Source organism: Colossoma macropomum, unplaced genomic scaffold (genome assembly GCF_904425465.1).
Source record: "Colossoma macropomum unplaced genomic scaffold, Colossoma_macropomum, whole genome shotgun sequence".
NCBI classification, from domain to species: domain Eukaryota; kingdom Metazoa; phylum Chordata; class Actinopteri; order Characiformes; family Serrasalmidae; genus Colossoma; species Colossoma macropomum.
This window is the reverse complement of record NW_023494808.1, coordinates 13,242,335-13,265,566: the sequence shown is the minus strand read 5'-3', so window position 1 is coordinate 13,265,566 and position 23,232 is coordinate 13,242,335. Positions and strand designations below refer to the sequence as shown.

General features: G+C 39.2%; 1 protein-coding gene across 1 annotated transcript; it reads right to left on the bottom strand.

Annotated features, from left to right (window-relative positions):
- Positions 1 to 3,471: 3,471 nt before the first annotated feature.
- pgap6 (post-glycosylphosphatidylinositol attachment to proteins 6) lies at positions 3,472 to 21,634 on the bottom strand. The gene is made up of 13 exons (XM_036557463.1): positions 21,464 to 21,634; positions 20,391 to 20,568; positions 19,187 to 19,397; positions 18,302 to 18,432; positions 17,329 to 17,597; positions 15,719 to 16,035; positions 14,360 to 14,453; positions 13,726 to 13,843; positions 10,137 to 10,276; positions 8,850 to 9,028; positions 7,882 to 8,028; positions 6,788 to 6,904; positions 3,472 to 5,739 (listed from the first exon to the last, which is right to left on the bottom strand). Exons 1-13 carry the CDS (start codon positions 21,525 to 21,527, stop codon positions 5,446 to 5,448), a joined length of 2,259 nt encoding a protein of 752 aa, XP_036413356.1. The 5' UTR covers positions 21,528 to 21,634; the 3' UTR covers positions 3,472 to 5,445.
- Between the last annotated feature and the right edge of the window lie 1,598 nt (positions 21,635 to 23,232).

Here is a 23,232-nt window from a genome sequence, read left to right as displayed (position 1 = left end):
TAACACACAGACGACCAGAATTCAAGGCTACAGTACTTCTATAACAGTTATGGTTGGGTTAGCTATGATAATAGCAAATAGAGCATGAACCTTAAACTCTCAAAACCTGTACTGCTTCCTTGTAGCGTTGCTTGAAAGTCAACACTCGTACAGAATGACAGGAATACTGCTAATTTGCACTACCCCATTATCCCTCTCTAGGGCCCGACTGATATGAAAATTTGGTCACTGATATGATGCCAAATTTAGGAAAGCTAAAAAAATCAAATAACCTGCAATGTTTACTGATGTCATTCATATTTTACATTTTAATTTTATACTCCAAAAGTGTTAGTTAGCAATTGTTAGTGCTTTACTGACAGATATGGTGGTCAGTTCTTCATTGTCACATTACGTAAACTCAAATAAACAGCAGAGACGCAGTCTTATAATGTAAATGTAGCACTGGGGGTATACTGTAGAACTGTGGTTTCTTTAAGTATTATTTGTCTTATTTTTCATCAGTTCTCACCAGTGAAAAAGTTTTGTGATATATTCTTAAAAGGCTAAATGCATATTTTATATAATACAAAAATAATAATTTTAATCATGATGGGGTTTAGATTCATCAGTTCAGCCTCTATTATTGTCACACACAGTACTGTGCAAACGTCTTAGGCACCATTGATCTTTGCAATATATATTTTAGAATAAATGCAATTAAACACGAAAATGGTAAAAAATAACAAGAGTTTTGTACTGTTGATCTTGTGAGCTGGTTAGAAGAGCAGAGTTCCCCCAGCCATCATATAAGTTTGTTGAATGATTTGACATAATGAAGCATTGAGTGTTGGATGCTACCTGTAATACTGGAGAGATTAGGTTAAACAAACACATTGATAGATGTAAAATCACCATTATTATATTAACCCCTTAAAATCCCAGGCTTATTACATACTACACTCAAAAGATGGTTCTTTCAAGGGTTCCTTAGTAAAGAAAATCGTTCTATATAAAACCATGAATTCTCAAAGAACCCTTTGCTTGTTTAAAGGGTTCTTTGCGTTGTGAAATGGTTCTTTAGATTGATGGACAATGTTCTACATAGAACTTTTTGTTATGATGTCAAGCTTGTAACAATAAAAGAACCCTTTTTGGTGCTATATAGAACCATTTCCAAAAAGGTTCTATGTAGAACCATCTACAGCACAATCTGAAGAACGCTTCCACAATGCAAAGAACCATTTACGAAGTGTTCTTGAGTGTTCATGGTTCCATACATGGTTCTATATAGAACCATTTTCTTTACAAAGGAACCCTTGAAAACCATTTTCTTTACTAAGGAACCCTTGAAGAAGCATCTTTTTAAGTGTGTAAGGTTTATTATTCAGTTATTACAGGGACTTCAAAGCGAACTGGTTTATTCTTAGGTTAGGTTGGGCCCTGGCTATTTAAGGGGTTAATGTTACTTGTGATTATTGTAATATAGTAATTTTCTGAGCAAATAATGCTTATTGACCAGGTAAATATCTTTTTAAATACATTTTTGTAAGGTTTTGCCCTGTTGTCAGGAGGCTGCAAGTATGAATCCCAGCAATGCCTCAAAGAAATTAGGGGCACATTATCAATTATACCTTTACACTTACCTTTAAAACTGCGTGTCATCAATATCAACTGACATTATCCACTGACCAATATATCGGTCGGGCTCTACACCTTTATGATGTCTCTGTCAAATAAACAGGACTGTTATCATTTTGTATATGTAAGTCTAGTTAGGTTATAGCAATAAAACCATTCATCACACCAAACTGCTCATCTTTCCCAAAATATTATTCCCTCTTTCTGTCTTTAAAATTTTTTTGTTTTTTGTTCATATTTAGATATTTTTTTGTTATTATCTTCATGTATTTCTTGTGTCCTTTATTTCTATGTATTCTTTAATCCTTTGCACTATATATTGAATATATACTGAAAAACAGGACTGATTTATTTCTTACAAAACATTTTCTATGTGTGAAGACAGTCAGCATGGCAGCTTGAACACTAGCCCCCGGTCCAGGTCAAATTTGAAAGAAGATTGAAACACTTAATATGTAATATCATTCATAATCTGACATAAAAAGGCATGAAAGCCTCAGATCTGAAGTTGTGGATATAATGAAGCCATGCATTACAAAGCCTATAAATGCTGTATGAGGGGTTATCAAAGCCAAAAGCGTAACAATTAAGGCCCAGTGTTTTTTAAAACAAAGTCCTAAAGCATTAGTTATGATTTAATATGCTTGGAAAATAGTAGAAATCAATGTGCACTCACTGTCCAGTTTATTAGAAACACCTGCCTTGTTTTTCCAACCCCTGACCACTTCATTATCTCAATTAAAAACTCAAGCACATCTGTTGAACAGTTTGTCAGCTGCCGTCTTTCCTATTCATCATTGGTCAGTTTAGTGCTACCTCTAGGGTGTGGTCCATCACCAGCCAAGAGTGGCTAAAAGATGACCAACACAAATTGTGCATAAACAGATGAGCTGCAGTCTTCAACTGTACACAGTGTGAACCTACAATCCTAATAAAGTGGCCAGTGAGTGAATCTCATTATCCTTTTACTATCTTCATAAGCTGTTGTATTGTATTTATATATCTTATACTGAAATAAAATATAGTATTTATATATCTTATACATTGATGCTTTTTCCAGACTCCATGGAGTTTCTATGGTCTTTTCCTGGCCTCACTTTATGCCTGCCTGCTTCTGAATAAAGCACAATAACGAACAATTCTTGACGTTCTCTCATTTCTCGTTACTAATTCTTCTCTAGGAGAGGACATCAATCTTCAGATGGTGGAGAATAAAGATGGCAATAAATAAATGATGATTCAAATCTCCAGGACCCCAGAGTTATAGCATGGAACAGTGGTACAGGACCAGAAGAGTCAGAGACCAGCATTCATTTATTTAATGTCTAAACAAAACGGGCATTGTGTTACTCATTTTTCAAAAAAACAAACAAAAAAAAAAAACATTCAACAATATTACACTGAAGCCTCAACAACTATATGTAATATTTAAGTTTTCAATGTTTAGCGTATCCACACTTCAACTTCATTACAGTTTCGATTCTTTTAAGCGACTTGCTTTCAGTTTTTTCAAAGAAATCTGCAGGGAAATTTTTCAAAGATCAGAAACTTAGAACTTTCTCCTCTCTCTGAAAGATGGAAATTTTAAGTACTATTTACCTGATGCGGATAGCTTTGGTGGTCTGCTTGGTCTAACTTCTGGAAACTTTGGTTTCACATGTTTTCCTTTGGATTTGTGGATTATTTTGTATCTAATTCCTTCAGAAATTTCTCCTAAAAATGAACAACTTGTACTTAATGGCTGGTTTTCCTTCTGGACATGAAATATAAGTGCGGTCTCTGACTTTTTCACAGCACTGTATCCAACGTTTCTGCTCACTCATCAATACTGTGAACAACATTTCAGGTTAGTGCTTTTAAATAATCAGTTTCTTGTTTATTTGTTCATTTGCTCTATTAATTACAGTTCTATCATTTTTGTATTTCAACACAGTAAATATACATGGTAAGAAAGGAGGCAGATACTTTGACAACAGTGAATATAGAGGCATTATGGCAAGACAGACAAACAAAAGTGTGAAAAGTGTGTTTCATGAGGGGAAAAGTCTCACACTGACAGAATGTAACGACAAGACAAATACACATGCTAACATTAACATACACACAGATGTAAAATTGCATTGCTTAAGTTCCCAACCCCATGAGAAGTTTGTAGTTTATAAATCCTGAAGTGCTTTTTGAGCTTAAAGAGATTGTCATAGCAACAGGGCAGTGGGGGGTAGTGGGGGGTAGTGGAAAGGAGGGTGCAGTTGCCAGTTTCTACTGAGTTGTGTTCTTATGAAAGTAAAGCTCCAGTTCAAATCCCTTCAGATCTCAAACTCCAACAATAAAGGACCAACACAAGCACAGAAGAACCATCTAAACTCATAATTATGTACTCGGGCACATAAAGAGTTCAAGCTGAGGGTCCTGAGTTTTACAGGCCTAAACGCAAGTCTATTATAATATGGTTTAATGGAACTTCAGGCTGAATCAGTAGCTGCCCACTGCCATGTTCAGTACTGGGCAAAAGACTGAGACCATCTTTCATTTATTTTACATTAAGTACATAATACTTTGAGTACAAATGCCATTAAGTGCCAAGTCAGTGCCATTATTCATTTTCAGGAAATATGTCTGGGAAGATTAGATAGAAGAAAGTAGAAAGTCAAAGGAAAAGAAGTGAACCAGAAAAAAGAGGACATTCACAAACTGGAACAATGGACTGGCCATCCTTAGCCAAGACCTCAAGTGTTTGTGATTACTTGGATCATGAGAAGCACAAAATGCAACACTGAACTTTGGAAGTGTAAAAATATAAAATATCCCTGCAGTTTTCTCTAAAAACTAAAAAACAAATGGATACTGTAATAAAGAGTGGACACCTTCAATACAAACTGAGATACATACATAGATTATATGAGACTTGTGTATTTTTCTACGGCACTGAAAAATGAATAATGCATCCTTTAATGGCTGTTTATACAGTAAATGAGGAAAATGAATGGTGGTGGTCTCTGGCCTTTGCACAGTAGAGTAGGTTACCTCTAAAAAGTAATCAGTACAATTGGATCCCAGTTAAAAATGATTTTCAGAGAATCATTCAGGTGCAGTGTAACAAATTTCAGAAATAAGACATTCTTCACTGCTGGTTAATTTTAGTCATTCAAAAATGTTATATTACTAACACAGTACCAGATAGCCATTGCTTAGCCATTAAAACCCCATACAGGCACGTTTTCATGACTGCACGCATGCACATGCAGCCCTGCACTGGCACTGCTTGACGAAATCACCTTTTAAATCACAAATAAAGTGCTGAAGAGAACAGTGTTTCATTAAGGTTTGTATAAGAAAGACTGTTGTCATGTGCCAATAACCTTTTCCTGTAAACACAGAAAAAAAATAGGAACCAACAGAATCACACACACCCTTACACTCTGTCTTGAATACACAATCACCACATTTTTTAAAGTGCCAAACCAATAAGTGGACATTTTCTCTTTTTAAAGAAAAATTAGGAAATATTCCCAATATATAATCTCTCAGAATCAGTATTTGTGATATTAATGTCTCCAACAGAAAGGCTAATCTAGATGAATATATTTTAATCTAACATCCTATTAAAATCAAAATGTCATATAAATGTTGTAAGTCTAATTTTCTCCAATTGATACTGTCATGTAAAATGAAGTATGCACTTTAACGTGCAGTAAAATAGCATGTGTCTGCTACATTAAGTGTCTTTGAGAGCGTGTGCCCCAAATAAAGCTGGACAAAGGATTACATCCGTAAAGCTGTATTGCGTGTTACAGAACAGGCGTGGGTAATTCTGTATTCGTACGTTTAGGTGACGGTGTAAAGCTCTTCTTTCTGGTTTCGGCAGATCTTGTAGCCACAGAGTTTGTGTGGCCATCCCCAGGGCGGCACGTGTTTCTCACGCGGCGGTAAAAGGAATACAACACTCGTGGCCACCATGATGTGCCATATGGAGTGAGTGTAGTAGTAGTTGCTGTCAGTCTGTGCAAAGACGTACACACATACTCCGATTAGTGCCGAGAGCAAGCCCGGGAGCAGGAAAAAGACCCAACGCTTCCAATTTGGTGGGTAGCAGTGATGACGTGTGACGCTACGATACACCTGCAGACAGTAGAAATATCAATGATTCATACACATTCAAGTTTTTGTCACAATTTCAAGCATTTGGGGAAAATGACATGGAAAAAAAAAACAGTGAATGCTATTAAATAAACATTTTTGGGGCTATACAACTAAAATTAAATTATTATGCCATCATCTACAGCTCCATTCATCATCTAAAAACTAATTCTTTACATATTTGAGCTGAATTTGAATATATAATTTATATACTATATATATATTCTGTATATACACTACATGGGCAAAAGTATGCGGACACCTGACCAAAGAGTTTGTTGGACATCCCATTCTATTACTGGGCATTAATTTGGAGTTAATTTTCACCGTTCCAGAGTCCAGTAGCAGCCTGCTTTATACCACTGACAATTGGCATTGTGCATAGTGAAGTTAGGCTTGTGTGCAGCCATTCCATGAAGGTCCCAATGCACAGTTCTTGTGCTGATGTTGCTTCCAGAGGCAGTTTGGAACTGTAGTGCAGGGCTGGGGAAGTCCAGATTCCTGCACAGTCTGGTGATTTTCCTACTTAAGCACATCTTATTCAACTCCTCAGCTAATTACCAGATTTGGCTACTGCGTTAGAGCAGGGAAATCACCAAACTGTGCTGGACTCTGTCTCTCAGTGCCTCATTCCCTGTTGTAGTGAGCGATGCAACAGAAAATAGACTGTTTTTCTATTTACGTGCTATGCACTTCAGCACTCGGCAGCCCTACTTGGTGGCTGAGCTGTTGTTGGTCCTAGATGCTTCCATTTCACAAAAATAGCACTTACAGTTGAGGCAGTTTTACAAATTGAGTCACTAAGCTAGAGCTGTGGCAAAGTCAGTACGACCCATTCTACTGCCAGTATTTGGCTATGGAGATTGCATGGCTATGTGCTTGATTTTTTACATCTGTTAGCAATATGTGTGGCTGAATCACCTAAACTCAATAATTAAGAGGGGTGCTTTAGGATTTTACATATATATATTTACATATACATACACATGCAAAAAAAATATTACATGATAGGACAGACTGACTCGCTTACCCAGGCAGTTACCATAATAACCAAAGCAAACAGGACAGGGCCTAGTAGGTTCCACAGGCCCCGGCGGTCCAGCTGCATCGCCATGGCAATGATCAGGGTTCCTGCCATGAAGAACACCTGGAAGAGACACGGGAAGTATACACGTATATCATGAACCAATGAAACATAAAGACCAATGGCAATAGCCAGTATCACCCTTGGTGGTCATCAATTTCATATATTGACAAAATGTGTTATTTCAAGATTTGTGAAAATCAATAGAGCTCAATGTGAACTGGGGATTAAATATTTGGAGCCGGTTCCAAATCAACCAATTCTCTTAGTATCTAAACAATTAATATCGAGCAAGATTGGGTTCCTCATTCATATATATTGGCTCACTATGAGGGTTGAAAATGTTACATATAGACAATGATCGATTTGTGATTTAACCCATGCCACAGCTCATCTATCTAATGATGGGCTGCCCAAAGGGGCAGAAGCCGGCCTGTGGGGGAGTTTGATTTGGCCTGCTAGAAAGTTACCTTAATCCCACCCCCTCACCCAAAGAGAGAAAGAACACAGTTTCTAAACTGTATTTAACTCACTACAGTCTTATTTACCTTTCAAAATTGTATTCTGGTTACATATATAGTGTATTGTTTCAAACTGCGTTTTTTAAAAACCTACTTCTTTATTTGTATGTTTTGTCATTTTCACCCTCAGCAACAAACACTGCACTTTGGCCCCGCTGGAAAAAAAGTTTGGGCACCCCTGATCTGATGCCAGCATACTTTCACTTTCATGATTGACGCTTAATTCACAAATTAAACTGTATCACCCCAAATCACCACTGTTAATTAACCTTTAACCCTTTAAGGCTGACACTAAAAACATGTAGATTGTTATTCAGTTTGCATCACAAACCAGTCTTAAGCCGACTGACTATAACCACATGAATTGCCAACAGATATATTGCAACTCCCAATAACTCCCTGATACCAGGCTCATTGGGTTGAACGAAGGATTAAGGCCTTGGCAACCAATGATTCAATCATCTAGCCAATTATCTCTGAAGTCCTCTGTACCTGTACAACAGACAGCATTGCACTTACATATTTGAACGGCTCCTTCAGTCGTGCCATGCACACGATGGTCACCCAAACAGCCACCACAGAGCCCAGGAAGTCACAAAACTGTAGTGTGTCATAGTCCATGATACACATCACCGTCACCCCTGGCTGGTCACATGCATGATAAAACTACAAAGAGACACAGTTGGAAGCATGAGAATTGTTTAGTGAATGGCAAGAACAGCAAGTTTGAAGATATTTCTTTTTTACCCTGAAAGAGATAATAAAAACAGAAAAAAGAAATGCAGATGTACATCCTAGACGGTACACATATGATCATATAAGCTAGTGGTCCTCAAGTGTGTGAACGTGGGCAGTTTGGCATGTGTGACATATGCTCAGCATGCCTGCAGAATCTGGTCAAAAATTCATTCTTATTTAATTACATTTTTACATTTTAAGCTCATATTGTAAGTAAAAACGAATCATTAAACCCAAATAAGGCAACACCGATGTACCTATGGTGACATTAAGAGCCTCAATGCTTTAGCAAGAAAATTGAGGCTAAGTTAGCCTAGTTAAAGCTACACTATGTTAAATGATTTGGGATTTGGAGACCTCTGTGGTGGAAATGTGTAACTGCATGCAGTGTGTGTGTTGGTTGTGATTCAGACCCAAGTGGATGAATCTGATGAATAGAAGACAAACAAATTTTGATCTTCCTGACTCAGTAATGCAACTTCTTTGAATTTGAACAAAAGAAATATAGTACAACTTTAATAGTAACCTTAACCAATAGCTGACAGTGCTAAATAAAAGTCACAGGAGGGACCTGCATCATCATTTCTCTTGGTATCAGATAAAAATCATGGAAGCAGACAAAGAATGACAAAAAATGGCATGCAAAATAAAAAAGGAACAAGGCTGGGGGGGGGTCATTGAAAAAACATTGCACAGGCCTCTGGCGTAAGCTACTGATTTTATCATTTCCTTCTCGTAGAAGTACATACCGTGGAGAAGAACATGGTGAAGAGGTAGACGGCAGCCTCGACATGGTAGCCGCGGTACAGTGCCACACAGATAGGTGGGATGAAGAGCAGGTTGCTGAGTGTGAGGAGCAGAGCCGCACTCAGCTGCCGAGAGAACGACAGGGCAGCTGATCCATCTGAGCAGCTCCACCCCAACCAACCTGTCAACCAACAGCCAAAACCAGCCTCACAGTTAACAACAGAAAACAAGCAATAAAACCAACAGAAAAGCAATGGTTCGGGCAAAAATCAATTGTTTGGTGTCCAAAGTTTTCTTTAGGTTTGTGCTAGAGCTATGAAGCTACTATGATCACCACTTAGCATTGTGCAAAATGCACAGCTAAATGATCACACACTTGCCTAAAACACATAGTGCCAACAGTAAAGTCTGGTGGAGGAGGGATAATATCGCTGGAGCTGTTTTTCAGGGTTTGGGCCACTTAGTTCCAGTGAAGGATGCTGTTAATGCTACAGCATACAAGGACATTTTAGACAGGGGCAGCAGTTTGGGGAAGTTCCTTTCTTGTTACAGCATGACTGAGCCTCTGTGCACAAAGCGAGGTCCAAACAGACTTGGTTTGACCAGGCCAGTGTGGAGGAACTCCAGTGGCCTGCACAGAGACCTGACCTCAACCCACAGAACACCTTTAGGATGAATTGCATACTAGACCTTTTTGCCCAACATCAGTGCCTGGCCAGTAGTAGAAGATCCTGAGGCCTAACTGTGCCTATCAGTACCACATGTGATGCAGATAGAGACTTGTCTTCAACAGGTGTTTTTCCTGTTTCTCTGTCACATTGGCAGCACGCTCACGTTCAGGCACACCCATTTCAGAAGAGAAAAGTATAGCATGACATTCACAAATATGAGTCAAACTTTCTATGGTTCTGTTAAAACTTAAAATCAGCGCTGCTGGTCTTCATATTTTCCCCGTCTTCCTGTGATGAAACGTAATGAATATCTAAATAGTGATTGCAGTTTTCAAATATTGCCACCAAACATTTCTTAGTTGATTTATTATGTTTGCGAAAAGAAGCAATAGTGTAAAGAAACCTGCAAACGGGCAATTAGAAAATGCCGTTGTGGCATCTACTTGGATGCTATTTAAGAATGTGCAGTTTGTAGTTTAAAGTATGGATATGTTTCTTACTGCAAGTCATCAGGTCTATACCACAAGATCTAATCCCGTTTCAACAGATTACTTAACCTGCCTTCCTGGACAACAATAAAATAATTCAATGTAGAAATGTAGTGTGCATGTGTCTCACCTGCTTTGCACACACATGCAGCGTAGAGGTAGCTGTGTGTGCGCAGCAGCCTGCACTCGCCGTATGGTCCACAGTCGTCAACACACGCGCTCACACTTATGGACATGCTCACCATGGCGGAGGTGTTACGGCAGGCAACACTGAAAAAGGACAAGAACAGATGTGCTGCAGTGAGTTCTCCAAAATGACCTATACACAGCCCAGCCAGGCCAACAGACGTGTCACTACAGCAAATGTCTGATACACCAAAAACAATCTGCACAATGCAGAATCAAAGCAGCCTCTCTTCATCAACTTATTCAATGTTATTACCAGGCATGTGGCAATATAAGCATTTAATACCACAACAACTTCCTAAATGTTTTAGAATATTATCGCAATATTGCATTTAAAACTCCAAAGGGAAAGTTGAACTAATAACACTTCAAAAGTTAAAGCAGTTGCAGAAAACTGTACATTGTTTGCTAGATGGTTGCTACGGTATTCCACTTAGAGGTTAGGAGGTTGCTTGGTGGTTGTTAGGTGATGCTAAGGTGTTGGTAGAATGTTATGGTATCCCAGGTTGTTGCTAAGGTGTTGCTAGTCCATCATTACACTATGCTAAGTGCTTGGTAAGGTGTTGCTAAGCCGATGCTATGCTGTTCCAGGTGGTTGCTAAGATGCTGCTAGGCCACTGCCATGCAATCGCAGGTGGTTGCTAAACTGTTGCTAAGCCTTTGCTATGATACCCCAGGTGGTTGCAAGGTGTTGCTAGGCTGTTGGTATGCAATCCCAGGTGGTTGCTGAGGTGTTGTTACCATACATAGTCTATTAACATTTGGCAGCAGAGTGTGTACTGACTGTGGCTCTGCAACACAGTCTATATATAGACTAGGCTTAATCCACACCAGGGAAACCGGTTATTCATGCTTAATGCTAATCTATGTTTTAAATGTCATTTTTAAAATAGCAGCGCTGTGTTGGTGGTTACACAGCCATAAAACAAAGCACACCACTTTCCACGTGGCTATTAAAGCTGAAACGGCAAAGAGGCCCAAGAAAAGAAAGACATCATATGTGTGAGAGCACTCGGAACAATCAGATGATATGAAAAATGCTCAGTGTAATACTTTCTACTGGCTGCTATACTATGGAGGCACAAAAGGTTTGATGAATGATCTCAAACGTGTACAAATGATCCTTATCCGAGTAATCAACACTCTGACTCAGCTCTGTCATATAACCGGTTCAGTTGGAGAAAAAAATCAGCTAATTTTTTCTTTCTTTTCTAATGAACTCATTTTATAACAGGTTAAAAACTTGATAACAAACTGTCTTATTGCTTTACTGCTTTATCAGTCACTGATGACGCTTTTTTGCTGTATCGCCCCGAGTCATAATTTTGAAATACCAGTATCATTTTACTGTTTTACAGTCCAACTCTAGACTCCACAAGGGCCCCTGTTTTGATGTTTAGTGCATTTCTGAAACACTGATTCAAATGGAAGGTAAAGAGGGACCTCTTTGAGATCCACCTTCCTGCAGGTTTCAGCTCCAACTCAAATCTAACATCTCCTTCAGCTAATCAAGCACTTTTAAAGGCAATAGGTAGATGGATCAGGCTGTGTCGATTAGGGTTGGAGCTAAAATCTACAGAATGGTTGTCTTCCAGGAGCACGGCTGGTGACCATTGCTGTAAAACATTTTTTTGGGTGGTTTTTAGAACAAGGATTAAGGTACTCCTTTGGAAATAAAACCATACATACATACATACAATCATACATTTGCAGTCTGTACTGGAGTTGAGAACTTCTGCCATAGAGAACTGCAGTCCTAAATGCTCCAATATAAAGTACTTGATATCTAATGCTACAAGGCTCTAGCCCACACATTTGAAAATCTGAGCTTGTAACACAGATTTAGCTAACCTTTTTACTTTGGACAGAACTGTTTATGTAAAAAAGCTCTGCTGAAACTGCAATCTGTTTGACTAAATTGCACTGGCAGTATAAGGTAAAGAGATGGTTCCCCAAAAGAAAAATCTATTATTTTTATGCATCTGAAATGAAAACAACCTTTTTTGAGAATTTGCTATATTTACACCGGAGGAGAAGAACAGCAAAAATGGTAAACAAAAAACACTGTAAGACAAAGACTGATAAAAATAGTTTTCAGAATAATGGTAATAAAGCACAGGCATTTCGAGAACTCTACCAAACCAGTTGGAGGTTGTGGTATTTGAATGCGTGATGAAAGTATGCTGTTCTTTTGACTCCTGCGTTGAGGAAACTTAGCAAACCAGAAACTGAAAATTGTGTTTGTCCTTAGAGGAGAATAAACAAAATCATTTAGAGTTGTAAGATGTGAAGCTCAGATTTCTTAACAGTAGTGGTGATAGGAACCAGGGGTCACCAGGTCTATAATACAAATATGATCCAAAATAATGAAATAAAATCATTTTATTTTAACTTCCATTACAAGATATTACCATTTTTTCCTTCTCCTGCAAAGTAACCATTTTGGAGATGCGAGGCTTGTTCCAACTGGGACACTATGTAATGCTGATAACAGTAAAACAGAAAGAAAGAAAAAAAGAAAAAATGTTTTTCCAAGTACTGTTTTGCTTTACAGCAGCCTGCATGTACCTCCCTGCCATTAATAGATTAAAAAAAAAATGTTTTAGGCCAAAACGTTCTCTCAAAACTATGGATGAACAATGCCTTAGGCATCAGGCAGCATATTCATATCATTTCTTGTAAACAGTTTTCTGTGAAGTAGCTTTTAGAGATATCAAACTCTTCCCATCATCACTACTGTGAAAAATTCCTACTTTGTAAGTTTCTCTCAGGTGCATTTCACATCAAACCATTCTGAATGACTGTTTGATTTAATTATTTATTCAGTGGAATTCCCCTTTTGTGGAAGTCACCATATTTAGTTTCTAAGATCCATCTTTTTTTTTTTTATCACTGTGTATCTATTGCTGATGTAGTCACTTGCTTTTGCATCAATGAACTAATGAATTCAACAAAATTTACACTCCTTCATAACACACTGAGTGTGTTTACATGCACTCAACAATCTGATCATAATTGGATTTTCTGATTACTCAAATTGTAAACAACATAGTCCGATTTCTTGGATTGGAGTAAGGTCTAGAAATCCGATGAACAAATCCGCTGGATTTAAGCTCAGTAATCAGATTTCTCAGTGCATGTAAACTCTTACTCTGACTGTTTTCGGATTTCTCAGTCTGAGCATGTGCGAAAACAGACACCGGTACCGGAAATAAGCAAGCATTTTGTAGATGATATATGTTCATATTTTCAGGTAAAGTGTTGCAAGGTTTAGATGTGGCATGAAGTCTGAGTTTTACGTCACGTCTTCTTCTGTGAGTTTATTGGCCCTTTGCAAAGCAGAAATCCGATTACTGTCTGACGCATGTAGACCCAGAGTCTCCCCATTATCTGAATACTCAAGTGCATGTAAATGCACTGATTGGATTTCTGACAAAATCTGATTTTCTGCAGTTACCGGATTATTAAGTTCATATAAACATACTCATTGTAAATTGGGCTGAAATAAGTATTTAAAATGTGTGTATGCTTACCTGCTATTGCAGATGGTTTGCAGACTGAGGTACCAAAGTGCTGCTTCAGGAAAGGGAATCCTCAACACAGCCTTTGTCTCATTGCTGCTCACTCTGAGAGAGTAGCCCTTCATGAATGCTGCATACAAGAACACAAACACACAATTAACAGCGAATAACATGTGCATGTGTTACGTTTAAACAGCTGTATGCAAAGGTTTGGGCACCCTGGTCAAATGACATGTTTTGTTGATGTTTCTAATGGAAAACAAGTTAACACATTCTCTACAGGGAACACACTTAAATAGGACATTTTTCTGCTAATTTTAGTGCACAATTTCTATCTGTTTGCTGATTTTAAAGTACTCCTAAAGTCATCATTTAAAGCCCCTGCAAATATAGTTTTGAAAGGTTCGAAAAAGGCTTTTACAAGCTTTGTATTGAAGAAATATATAGAAATTAATACAATTCAATAGTAAATATATACTCCAAAAATCCGAGCTGCTGCCAGCTCATAACCAAGTGGGCATGTCACATTGCGTAATTATGGGCATATCAGAGTTTATGTTTATAACTCCACGCAATATTTAAAAAATATTGACCAGGGGCGTGCAAACTTTAGTATGTGGTTTAGTATGTGAATTTGATAACACACCTGCATCACATGAATGGCTGGTGTTGAGTTGAAGCACAGGAGCAGAAGGTGTAAGACATGCTCTGATACTGCCAAATGCACCAATCAGAGAACTCTGTAATGCAAAGTGTTTTACAATAAACAAGCACACTCCTACATATGCAAAAATGCTGCACTATGACAGGCCTGAGGGTGTTAACAAAGCCATTCAGAGTGAGCTGATGTGAAATTGTTTATTGTAGAGAAACTGACTTGAATTTCTTCACAATGGTGTTGTGCGATGCATGCAAATATAAAAGAATTAATATACTATCCAAAACCTCCTGTAAACCTACACTACTTCTGAGTTTTTATATGTAATGTAAAAACATTTTATGAAATAACTTTGTGGTAAAATACTGGTAAAGCTGGAAAACTATTTTGTATTTTGTATATATTATTTTGTATGACTGCATCTCTTCGTCAAGAGCGTATTTAAAAAATACAATTTCAAAACTGCTGTAAGATCAGGCCTCAGGCAACATATCTGTAGACAGATTATGCATTACTTTGTGTGAGGGAGCTTTTAGAGACATTAAGATGTCTCTAAAGGCTTCTGGTTTCATCATCACTGTCTCTAAAGGCTTCTGGTTTCATCATCACTGTGAACAATTCTAAATCAATACGTTTCTGTACAATGGGGCATTTCACATCAAACCACTCTGAATGACTTTGCTAACCATTTAAATATGCAGACATTTTGGAAAATCTGCAAATTTCCTTTAAAGCAAGTGCATCAGGTCAGTCCAAGCAAATTACATCACCAATACAAGTCCAGGCTACTGATAAAATTTTCATATTTTGCCATGATTTGACAGCCTGTTAACCTTCACTGGGAGCTTGTAAGCAGATCTGTGGTTCTCTGTGGAGTTTTTATTATATACAATAATGTCTTATACAATGTAATGATTATAAACTAGAAACCAAACTGTATTTTTGGAAACAAGAAGTTACTAAATGAAAAACGGTAAGAAACATACTGTTATTTAGCGTTTATAGTCATTTTCTCTCAAGTCACCTGCCTCAAGATAGGATTAGCGCTTTGAAATATGAGGCATTCTAGATATTAATACTATTATAACTTTAATCCTGATGTTATACAGCTTTCTCGATCATTTTAGAATCATCTACAGGTTTCTTCGTCAACCTGGACACATTAAAATTTTTAATGCTGTGGCATTAGAATCAATTTACATATTTATCTGCAAGCAAATCGGCTTTGTTTTACTGAAAACTCCTTTTTTTTTTTTAAAACTCCTATTTTAAAAAAAGCAATGAAAAGAGGTTTTCCATTATATGGGCTCTTTAATGACTATCTATCAATAATGCTGACATGCTTACCATATTAAGATCCAGCTGTACTATTAGCGCCCCCCCGCTGTCCACAGCAGAGTCCAGGTCCAGGGCGACCATGGTCGGCACCTCAGACTCCACAGTCAAGTTGCCGTTAGAGACAGCGAAGCGTATCGAAAGGACGTCCTGCTCGTCTCTGAACACGGACGGGTTTTGGACGCAGGCTCCGTCTGAGATGTTAGCACGCGGCGCAGGAGCAGTGGAGGCATTGCTGGACGTGTTGCTGGAGGAGGATCTCAGAGAGAAGAGCTCCAGAGGAAGGGAGGCGTTAAAATCCGAAGGGACACTTGAAGGTTTACAGCCCACTGTGTGTGCATGCGAGAGAGAGACACATAGAGAAGAAAGTGATATTTGAGTGAAAGAGAGGTGCACATACAGTTCAAAAGTTTGAAGTCACTTGTCATAATAATTATTGTTACTGCAAAAAAAATGGCATCTAGACAATTGAAATTATCTTAAATCTAACTGAAGTAACTAATTTCTCATTTTGACAGAGGCTTATTAGAAGAACTAAAACAAACAGTGTTTAGAATGATAAACAAAGATGCAGCTGATTGTGAAAAAAAGGTATAACACTGCAGATTAAGTTATAATAAAATGAATAACCAGAATTCATCATATTTCAGAAGTGGTGATCAGCCAGCAAGGCAGATAACTTGGCAACAATGCATGTAAATAGATAATCACAGTAATTTATTTAGCATTTAAAAAAAGGTAAATTCCTGAAATGCTGAGAACAGTGTTTAGTGACGTACTATTAACTAGACACCAGAAAGTATATTAGATGCAGCTTCCAATAAAATAGCTAGAACCTATAAAGTTGTACAGTACTAGCATCATATTAGAACATCACATATTATACATGTATGCTGTATGGCCAAAAGTCTGTGGACACCTAACCATCACACCTATATGAGATTGTTAGACATCCTATTACAAAACCATATGCATTAAAATGAAACTGGCCTCCATTTGAAGCAATAAAAGCCTCCACTCTTCTGGGAAGGCTTTCCACAACATTTTGCAGTGTTCAGTCAAAAGAGCATTTGTGGGGTCAAGCACTGATGTTGGACGAGAAGGCCTGGCTTGCAACTGACGTTCCAGTTCATCCCAAAGGTGTTCGGTGGGGTTGAGGTCAGGGCTCTGTGCAGGCCACTGGAGTTCCTCCACACCTTTACGGAGCTGGCTTAGGGCACAGGGGCTCAGTCATGCTGCAATAGGAAAGAGTCTCCCCCATTTCACTGACTTGTGGCCAAGGTGGCATCCAATGGTACTACCACGTATAAAGTTACTGAGCTCTTCAGTACGACCCATTCCACTGCCAATATTTGTCTATGGAGATTGTATGGCTATGTGCTTGATTTTATACACCTGTTAGCGATGGATGTAGCTAAAACACCTGAACACAATAATTTGGAGGAGTGTCCACACACTTTTGGTCATATAACCTAGAGTATCTGCAACAAAACAAGCTTTGTACTGATAAAAACAGTGATTCCAAACTTTTGAGTGGTATTCTCTTTATCTCCACATGGTCTTTTGTCTCTAAAGCCTCATAGCAGTAATTGTAGCTCTGAGTATAAGTTATGTGGTCAGACCTGTAAGATTGGCAGATATGCTGAAGGTTGCCGTGACGTTGGGCTGGCTGATCTCCACGGTAACTCGCACCCAGGTATTCCATGGCGGATTGGCGACAGAAATAGCACATGGCTCCTCCGCTGAGCAGTTCACTGTAATTGCAGAGCTCTGCCCCAAAGAGGCAGAGCCTAGAGTGATGGACAACCCACAATCACTCGCCGGGCCACCCTTCACAGAACATGCGTGGATAAACACATTCAACCTGGAGGCGAACTCAGGAACAAAGACCCTACAACAGAAGATCATTCACAGCTGTTAGATATAGATAGATACTGTTTTTCAAGCCATTCAGTTGCACAGCAGTCAGGTATACACTACATAGTCCTATGTAAAAGTCATATGTCTGTTGATTTTCAAAGTGAAAATAGGTTAACACATCCCCTACAGACACATTCACATTTTAATGCACAATTACTGTTTATTTGCTGAATTTAACATTTTAAAAATAAAACATAAAATGGGGCCTGTGCAAGTTATAGCACAGTTGATCTTTGTTCAATACATTAAAATTAGAATAGAAGATGTGCACCAAAATGTGCAAATACATGTCATATTTGTGTTGTGTTGTAGATGTGTTACCTTATTTTCACATTGAAAATCAACCAAATATGTCATTTGACCAGATGTGTTCAAATTTTGCATACAACTGTATGCCCAAAAGTTTGTGGTCAGCTGCTCATCCAAAGTTTCTTCTACAATCAAGGATTTGCATATATATATCCACATACAGGGCTGTCAGTATCAATAATCTATTACTGGTTCATTCCTACTGTGCGACAGACCAGATGGACAGTTTGCATGCAAGTGACCAAACTGTCGTTGTTGATTTATCGAGAAGGTAAACTTGAATACATTTCTTTTTCAATGAGCCGTGACAGTCCTAGTCAAATGTCTCAAATGCACATAGACCCAAACAACACATGCAGAGCGTACTTGAGCTGAGCCTGTTTTAAAGGTGCAGTCACTGTCTGAGTGAGTGGAATGTTGGCCTGCAGGACCGGCGTGTCAGCTGCTCTTCTCACGAACATCTGAGGCTGGAACAAATACGAACAGGACGGCAGCCCCTGGAACAAACACAAACACACGCACACAGAAAGGAAAACCTTTAATTAATGACTATTAATGACTGGAGAAACATAACAAGGTGATACAATTACTGTTACATAACTTCCTAATGTGCTCTGTGGCACATATAAAAATGCTGAGCAGGCCCAGCTGACCTCCATCTTGGAAGAAAATGGCAAGACGAAAATGTCTAAATGCCTATTAAAGAGGGTTTGCTGTTGGGACATGAATGGCAGAAGCTTCGGTCACAAAGATTGCTCAACTGGCTACTGTTTCAATAGGAACAGTGACTAAAGTAGCATCTGCATTTAGATCTTTGAGGAAGACAGCATTAAACAGTAGGAAACTGTGGTCAAAAGTGGCCATTTACTGACTGTGATGCCTGTGCATTAGCACGACATGTAAGCAACATATTGTCGGTGCACCAGTTCCTTGTATGTGGCATGTAACAATATTTTTTCACCATCTTGCCAACATGTAAACAGAAATATTGCGACCCCTGGTTCCTACCACCGCATTTGTAAAGAAATTCAGAGCCTACAATGCATCACTTCACATCAAACCAAATGAAAGGAGACTCTCAATGACATTGTTCACATCTCAATGAGTGAATAACGCACCTCTGAATTCTAAATGTGTTGAAATATTGGTGGAATTCCTTTAAGAGGTAAACATCTTAGTGATATGATACATCTGGAATTGCAGTGAATAATATAAAAGCTTAAGTGACAATACACACAAATCTTTTCATACCTGTTGTTCGATCTTGCCATCATCTTTAGGCAGGTGGGCAGCCAGGAACCAATCTCCAGGTACAGGATTCGTCACGTTAAACAGTGTGACACTGATGGCTTGTCCACTACGCACATTCACGGTCAGGTTGTATGCAAGGGAGACTGCGGTAGAGTTGGGAAAGGCTGTAAGGATGGGGTTGATGACCGGTGGTGCACCAGCCCGAAAGTGCCTGTTGGATTAAAATAGAGAATTGAGAGTCAGTTTGAGTTTGATACAACATTGTTCACTCTCCAGTTGTTAATGTCCATATATGGAAACTAAGCTGCCAAAACAACCCATTTTGAAATCACTTTCCCTGTAAAGTTATGAAAATCCACATCAAACATACATCCACCTATTCAGCCCAGAGCAGTTTAGCCCCACCCATTCACAATGAAGTTATATGGAGTGTTTCAGCCTGGACTGTTTTTTGAATAAGGCATGATACAGAGCAGCCAATCAGTAGGAGAATGCATGAACATACATCAATGTTTTGGAGAGTAACAAAAACAGCCTGTATCCAAAGGGATAAACATAATTTGGAAAATTATCACGTAAAAATGAATCAAGACAGATTTCTGGTACATAAAACAACACAAATGTTATAAGCGGACCTCAGGGGACAAATTTAAATCAAGAAAAAAAAAGATATGGGCCCTTTAAGGCTGCAAATAAGCTCATCGGAGGTCCGCAAGAGCTCAAAACCACTGCCAAGTCTCAGCGTGGACACTAATCTGTCCACAGTCTAAATCTAACTTAGAACACTGACAATATACATAGAGATCGCAAATAATACCCGTCAGACATATTGAGCCTTTTTCTTGACTTACTACTCACTTTGGGCGCGGCAAAGACGAAGAGGAAGAATTTGCACAGGTGTAACAAAACAGCTACCAGTTATGAGCTAACGACAAACTGATGGCCATAACAGGGACTGGTACAAGGGCAAGAAAAGTTCTAGGGACCACTGGTGTGAAGAATGTCCATTTAGTGAATTTTAAGACAATCAGACTGCTATGTAAGGAAACTGGTATAAAGCTGGAGAGCTAGGATGCTACTGTATGACCCTCACTAGAACCATTATACACTGGCCTCCCAAGACAACGTTTGGGCACCTCTGGTTTATTTTTTTTTAGCATGGAGTGAATCAACACAATGTGAACTGCTGAAAGAGGTCACTCACACAGCAATGTTCTGGTCACCGCAGTGAAATCCTGACCCTCGCATTGCAGTGAGCAGCCACCGCACCAGCACTGCATCCTCCGGGACTCTGAAGTGGTAGAGGCGCACGTTCCCAAACCAGCTGTATTTGGCCAACTTCTGCGGCGTCTTCGAGTAGAACTCGTTCACATACGTCACATCTGTGGGGGTTATTATTACGGCATACACTGATCAGCCATAACGTTAAAACCATCTCCATGTAGCTACACTCACTGTCCATTTTACCAGCTTTGCAGCAGCAGAAGAGCTGCTGTCTCTGACTTTACATCTACAAGGTGGACCAACTAGTCCGTGAGTGGACACAGTCCAACGGCACTGCTGTGTCTGATCCACTCGTACCAGCACGTCACACAATAACACACCACCACCACATCAGTGTCACTGCTGAGAATGATCCACCACATAAATACCACCTGCTCTGAGGTCCTGTGGGGGTCCTGACCATTCTGAAACAAGGTAAAAGCGGGCTAACAAAGCATGCAGAGCAACAGATGGCAACTGTAGACTGTAGAAAGTGCTCCTATGTGGTAAGTGGAGCTGATAAAATGGACAGTGAGCGTGGAAACAAGGAGGTGATGCTATGGCTAATTGGTGTATGTAAACAACAACAACATGAAGACGTCAATACGTGCTCTCCAAATAAGCTACTCTCTCAACTCCTCGACAAAACTAACTCACTACAAATAGACCTACTGACGATTTACCGTTACAAGTAACTTATAATACGGCTGAACAAGCCAAAGCTAGCTGGTAAGCTAGGGTACTAAACTTGTGAGTGAACTAACATACCGTGTCAGTAACGTATTACGACAACGTTACCCATGTTAGCATGTCCCGATGTGTTTACTGTAGTCTAGCTGAGGTTAGCACGCCTTCAAAGCGGAAAAAAGACCGTAAATCACGATGTAACTAAGAACAACTGTAATCTGATTAGGTCTCTAAATGACCGAACCAGCTGATAAGACGCTGTGAAACGCTAACCCGGCTAAGCTCGCTAAGCTGCCTCGTCTACATTGCATCTAAAAACGTTCTCACCGTCCGCCAAACAGCCAGCGACCGCGGACAGCAGCCAAAGGCACAGCAGCAGGTACTTCGCCATGTCTCACAGCGCAGATCCACCATCATCTCATGTCTTGTTGTGTTTAGCCGTCAGCTGCTGACAGCGGTTGCCACCGTGATTATCGCGCGCTGCTTCCTGCTTCGTCGTGAAACACGTAAATGTTCAGACTGCACATGCGCACTTCGAGTTCGCGGAGTGGAGCACGCAGGCTCTGCTCTGGACACCCCCCTGCAGGCCGTCTGTGAGGGGCTGACAGCGATTTTAGCGTTGATCCTGTAGGTAAAGCAGTGTTTCCCCACTCTGGTCCTGGAGGCCGACTAGCCTCCACATTTTGGCGCTTTCCGTGCTGCAGCTCAATTATAAGCGGTTAAAGGGGAACTCCACCGATTTTTTAAAAATTCTCCATAAGTGAATTGTTAGGATGTAAACAAAGTCGTTCAGAGTGATTTGCTGTGAAATGATCCCTTCTAGAGAAACTTACTGATTTAGAATTGTTTACAGTGGTGGTGACAGGAACCCAATGCTGCCAAGTTTTGTTTGAGGTTGTTGGGTGTGGGGTGATACTGTTTAGGTAGGTTCCCATAGTTTTTTGTTTTGTCTTTTTTTGGAGAGTGGTCTTCAGTAGTGTTTTGTATTAGTACAGACGACTGAAAAGTTGAACGCCTCTAAAAGCTACATCACAAAACATTTACATGAAATGATTACGAATATGTTGCCTCATGCCCAAGACATTGTTCTATGATAGTTTTGAGATAAACATTTGGGCTATAATGTACTTTTTAAAATCCATTAATGGTGGAGAGATACATGTATGGTGCTGTAAGGCAAAATAGTCCCCAGTAATACTTATTGTTTCTAGATTAACCCCTATTTTACCATCATTACTATGGCATATAAAATCTCAGAAGACATGTGTAGGTTCACTGGTGGTCTTGGATTGAAAATAATATGGCCATATTGTGTTGTAGACATGGCAGCCCCTAGTTCCTGTCACCACCACTGTAAAGAAATCTGTAAGTTTCTCTACAATGAACCGTTTTGCATCAAACTCTGAATTATGCATGCGTTTTGAAAAATCGGTGGAATTCCCCTTTTAATGAGCTGACAAGTTGGGTCAAGTGTGTTTGGAGCAGGGCAGTGGGCCTTTAGGACCAGGGTTGAGAAACTCTGACGTAGAGCATTTGTTTACCACTCCTAGTCCTGCAAGAACCCTGCACTGCACACTTTAGTGTCGTTCCTTTTCACAGATCATCAGCATGTTCACTTAAGTCAGTCATCATTTCCCAACCCTGGGACCTCTTTAGGTAAAAGGAAGTGAAGTGATGTCATCAGTGTGATTTTTATTTCAAAACAGATTTTTTGTTACGCAGTAACACGACTCTTAGTTTCAACAACTTTCATTATATATTGACGGCACAAGAAGGTGTAATTCTTAAAATAACTTATTGTTTGATTTTAAAATAGAAATACTCTGTAACCATAACATGTTTTTCAAGTTTAATATATCTGTAAACGCTAGGGACACAAAAAATGGACGTTTCTGTAGAAAGACCCATCTCCACTTGTGTTTTTGGTTTAAGAAACTAGTAACAAGTCAATCTTTCCATCAGTCTATTGGGAAAACTGGGCAGGTTTTCAGTTTTACAAATATGTTACAGCTTATCATAAGGGTTTTCAGTTGTATACCAGACATAGTTACAATTGCTAGGCTATGAAGGACCAACTGAGTGACCCACAGCGCCAC

Bases quoted from the DNA above. Each gene is read 5' to 3' on its own strand.
- pgap6 (XM_036557463.1), bottom strand. From the start codon at position 21,527: ATGGCGAAGTACCTGCTGCTGTGCCTTTGGCTGCTGTCCGCGGTCGCT. The intron at 10,277-13,725 runs GTAAGCATACAC...GTCCTTTTTCAG, and splicing joins CAAACCATCTGCAATAGCAG to TGTTGCCTGCCGTAACACCT. The intron at 6,905-7,881 runs GTAAGTGCAATG...TGTCTCTTCCAG, and splicing joins TGAAGGAGCCGTTCAAATAT to GTGTTCTTCATGGCAGGAAC.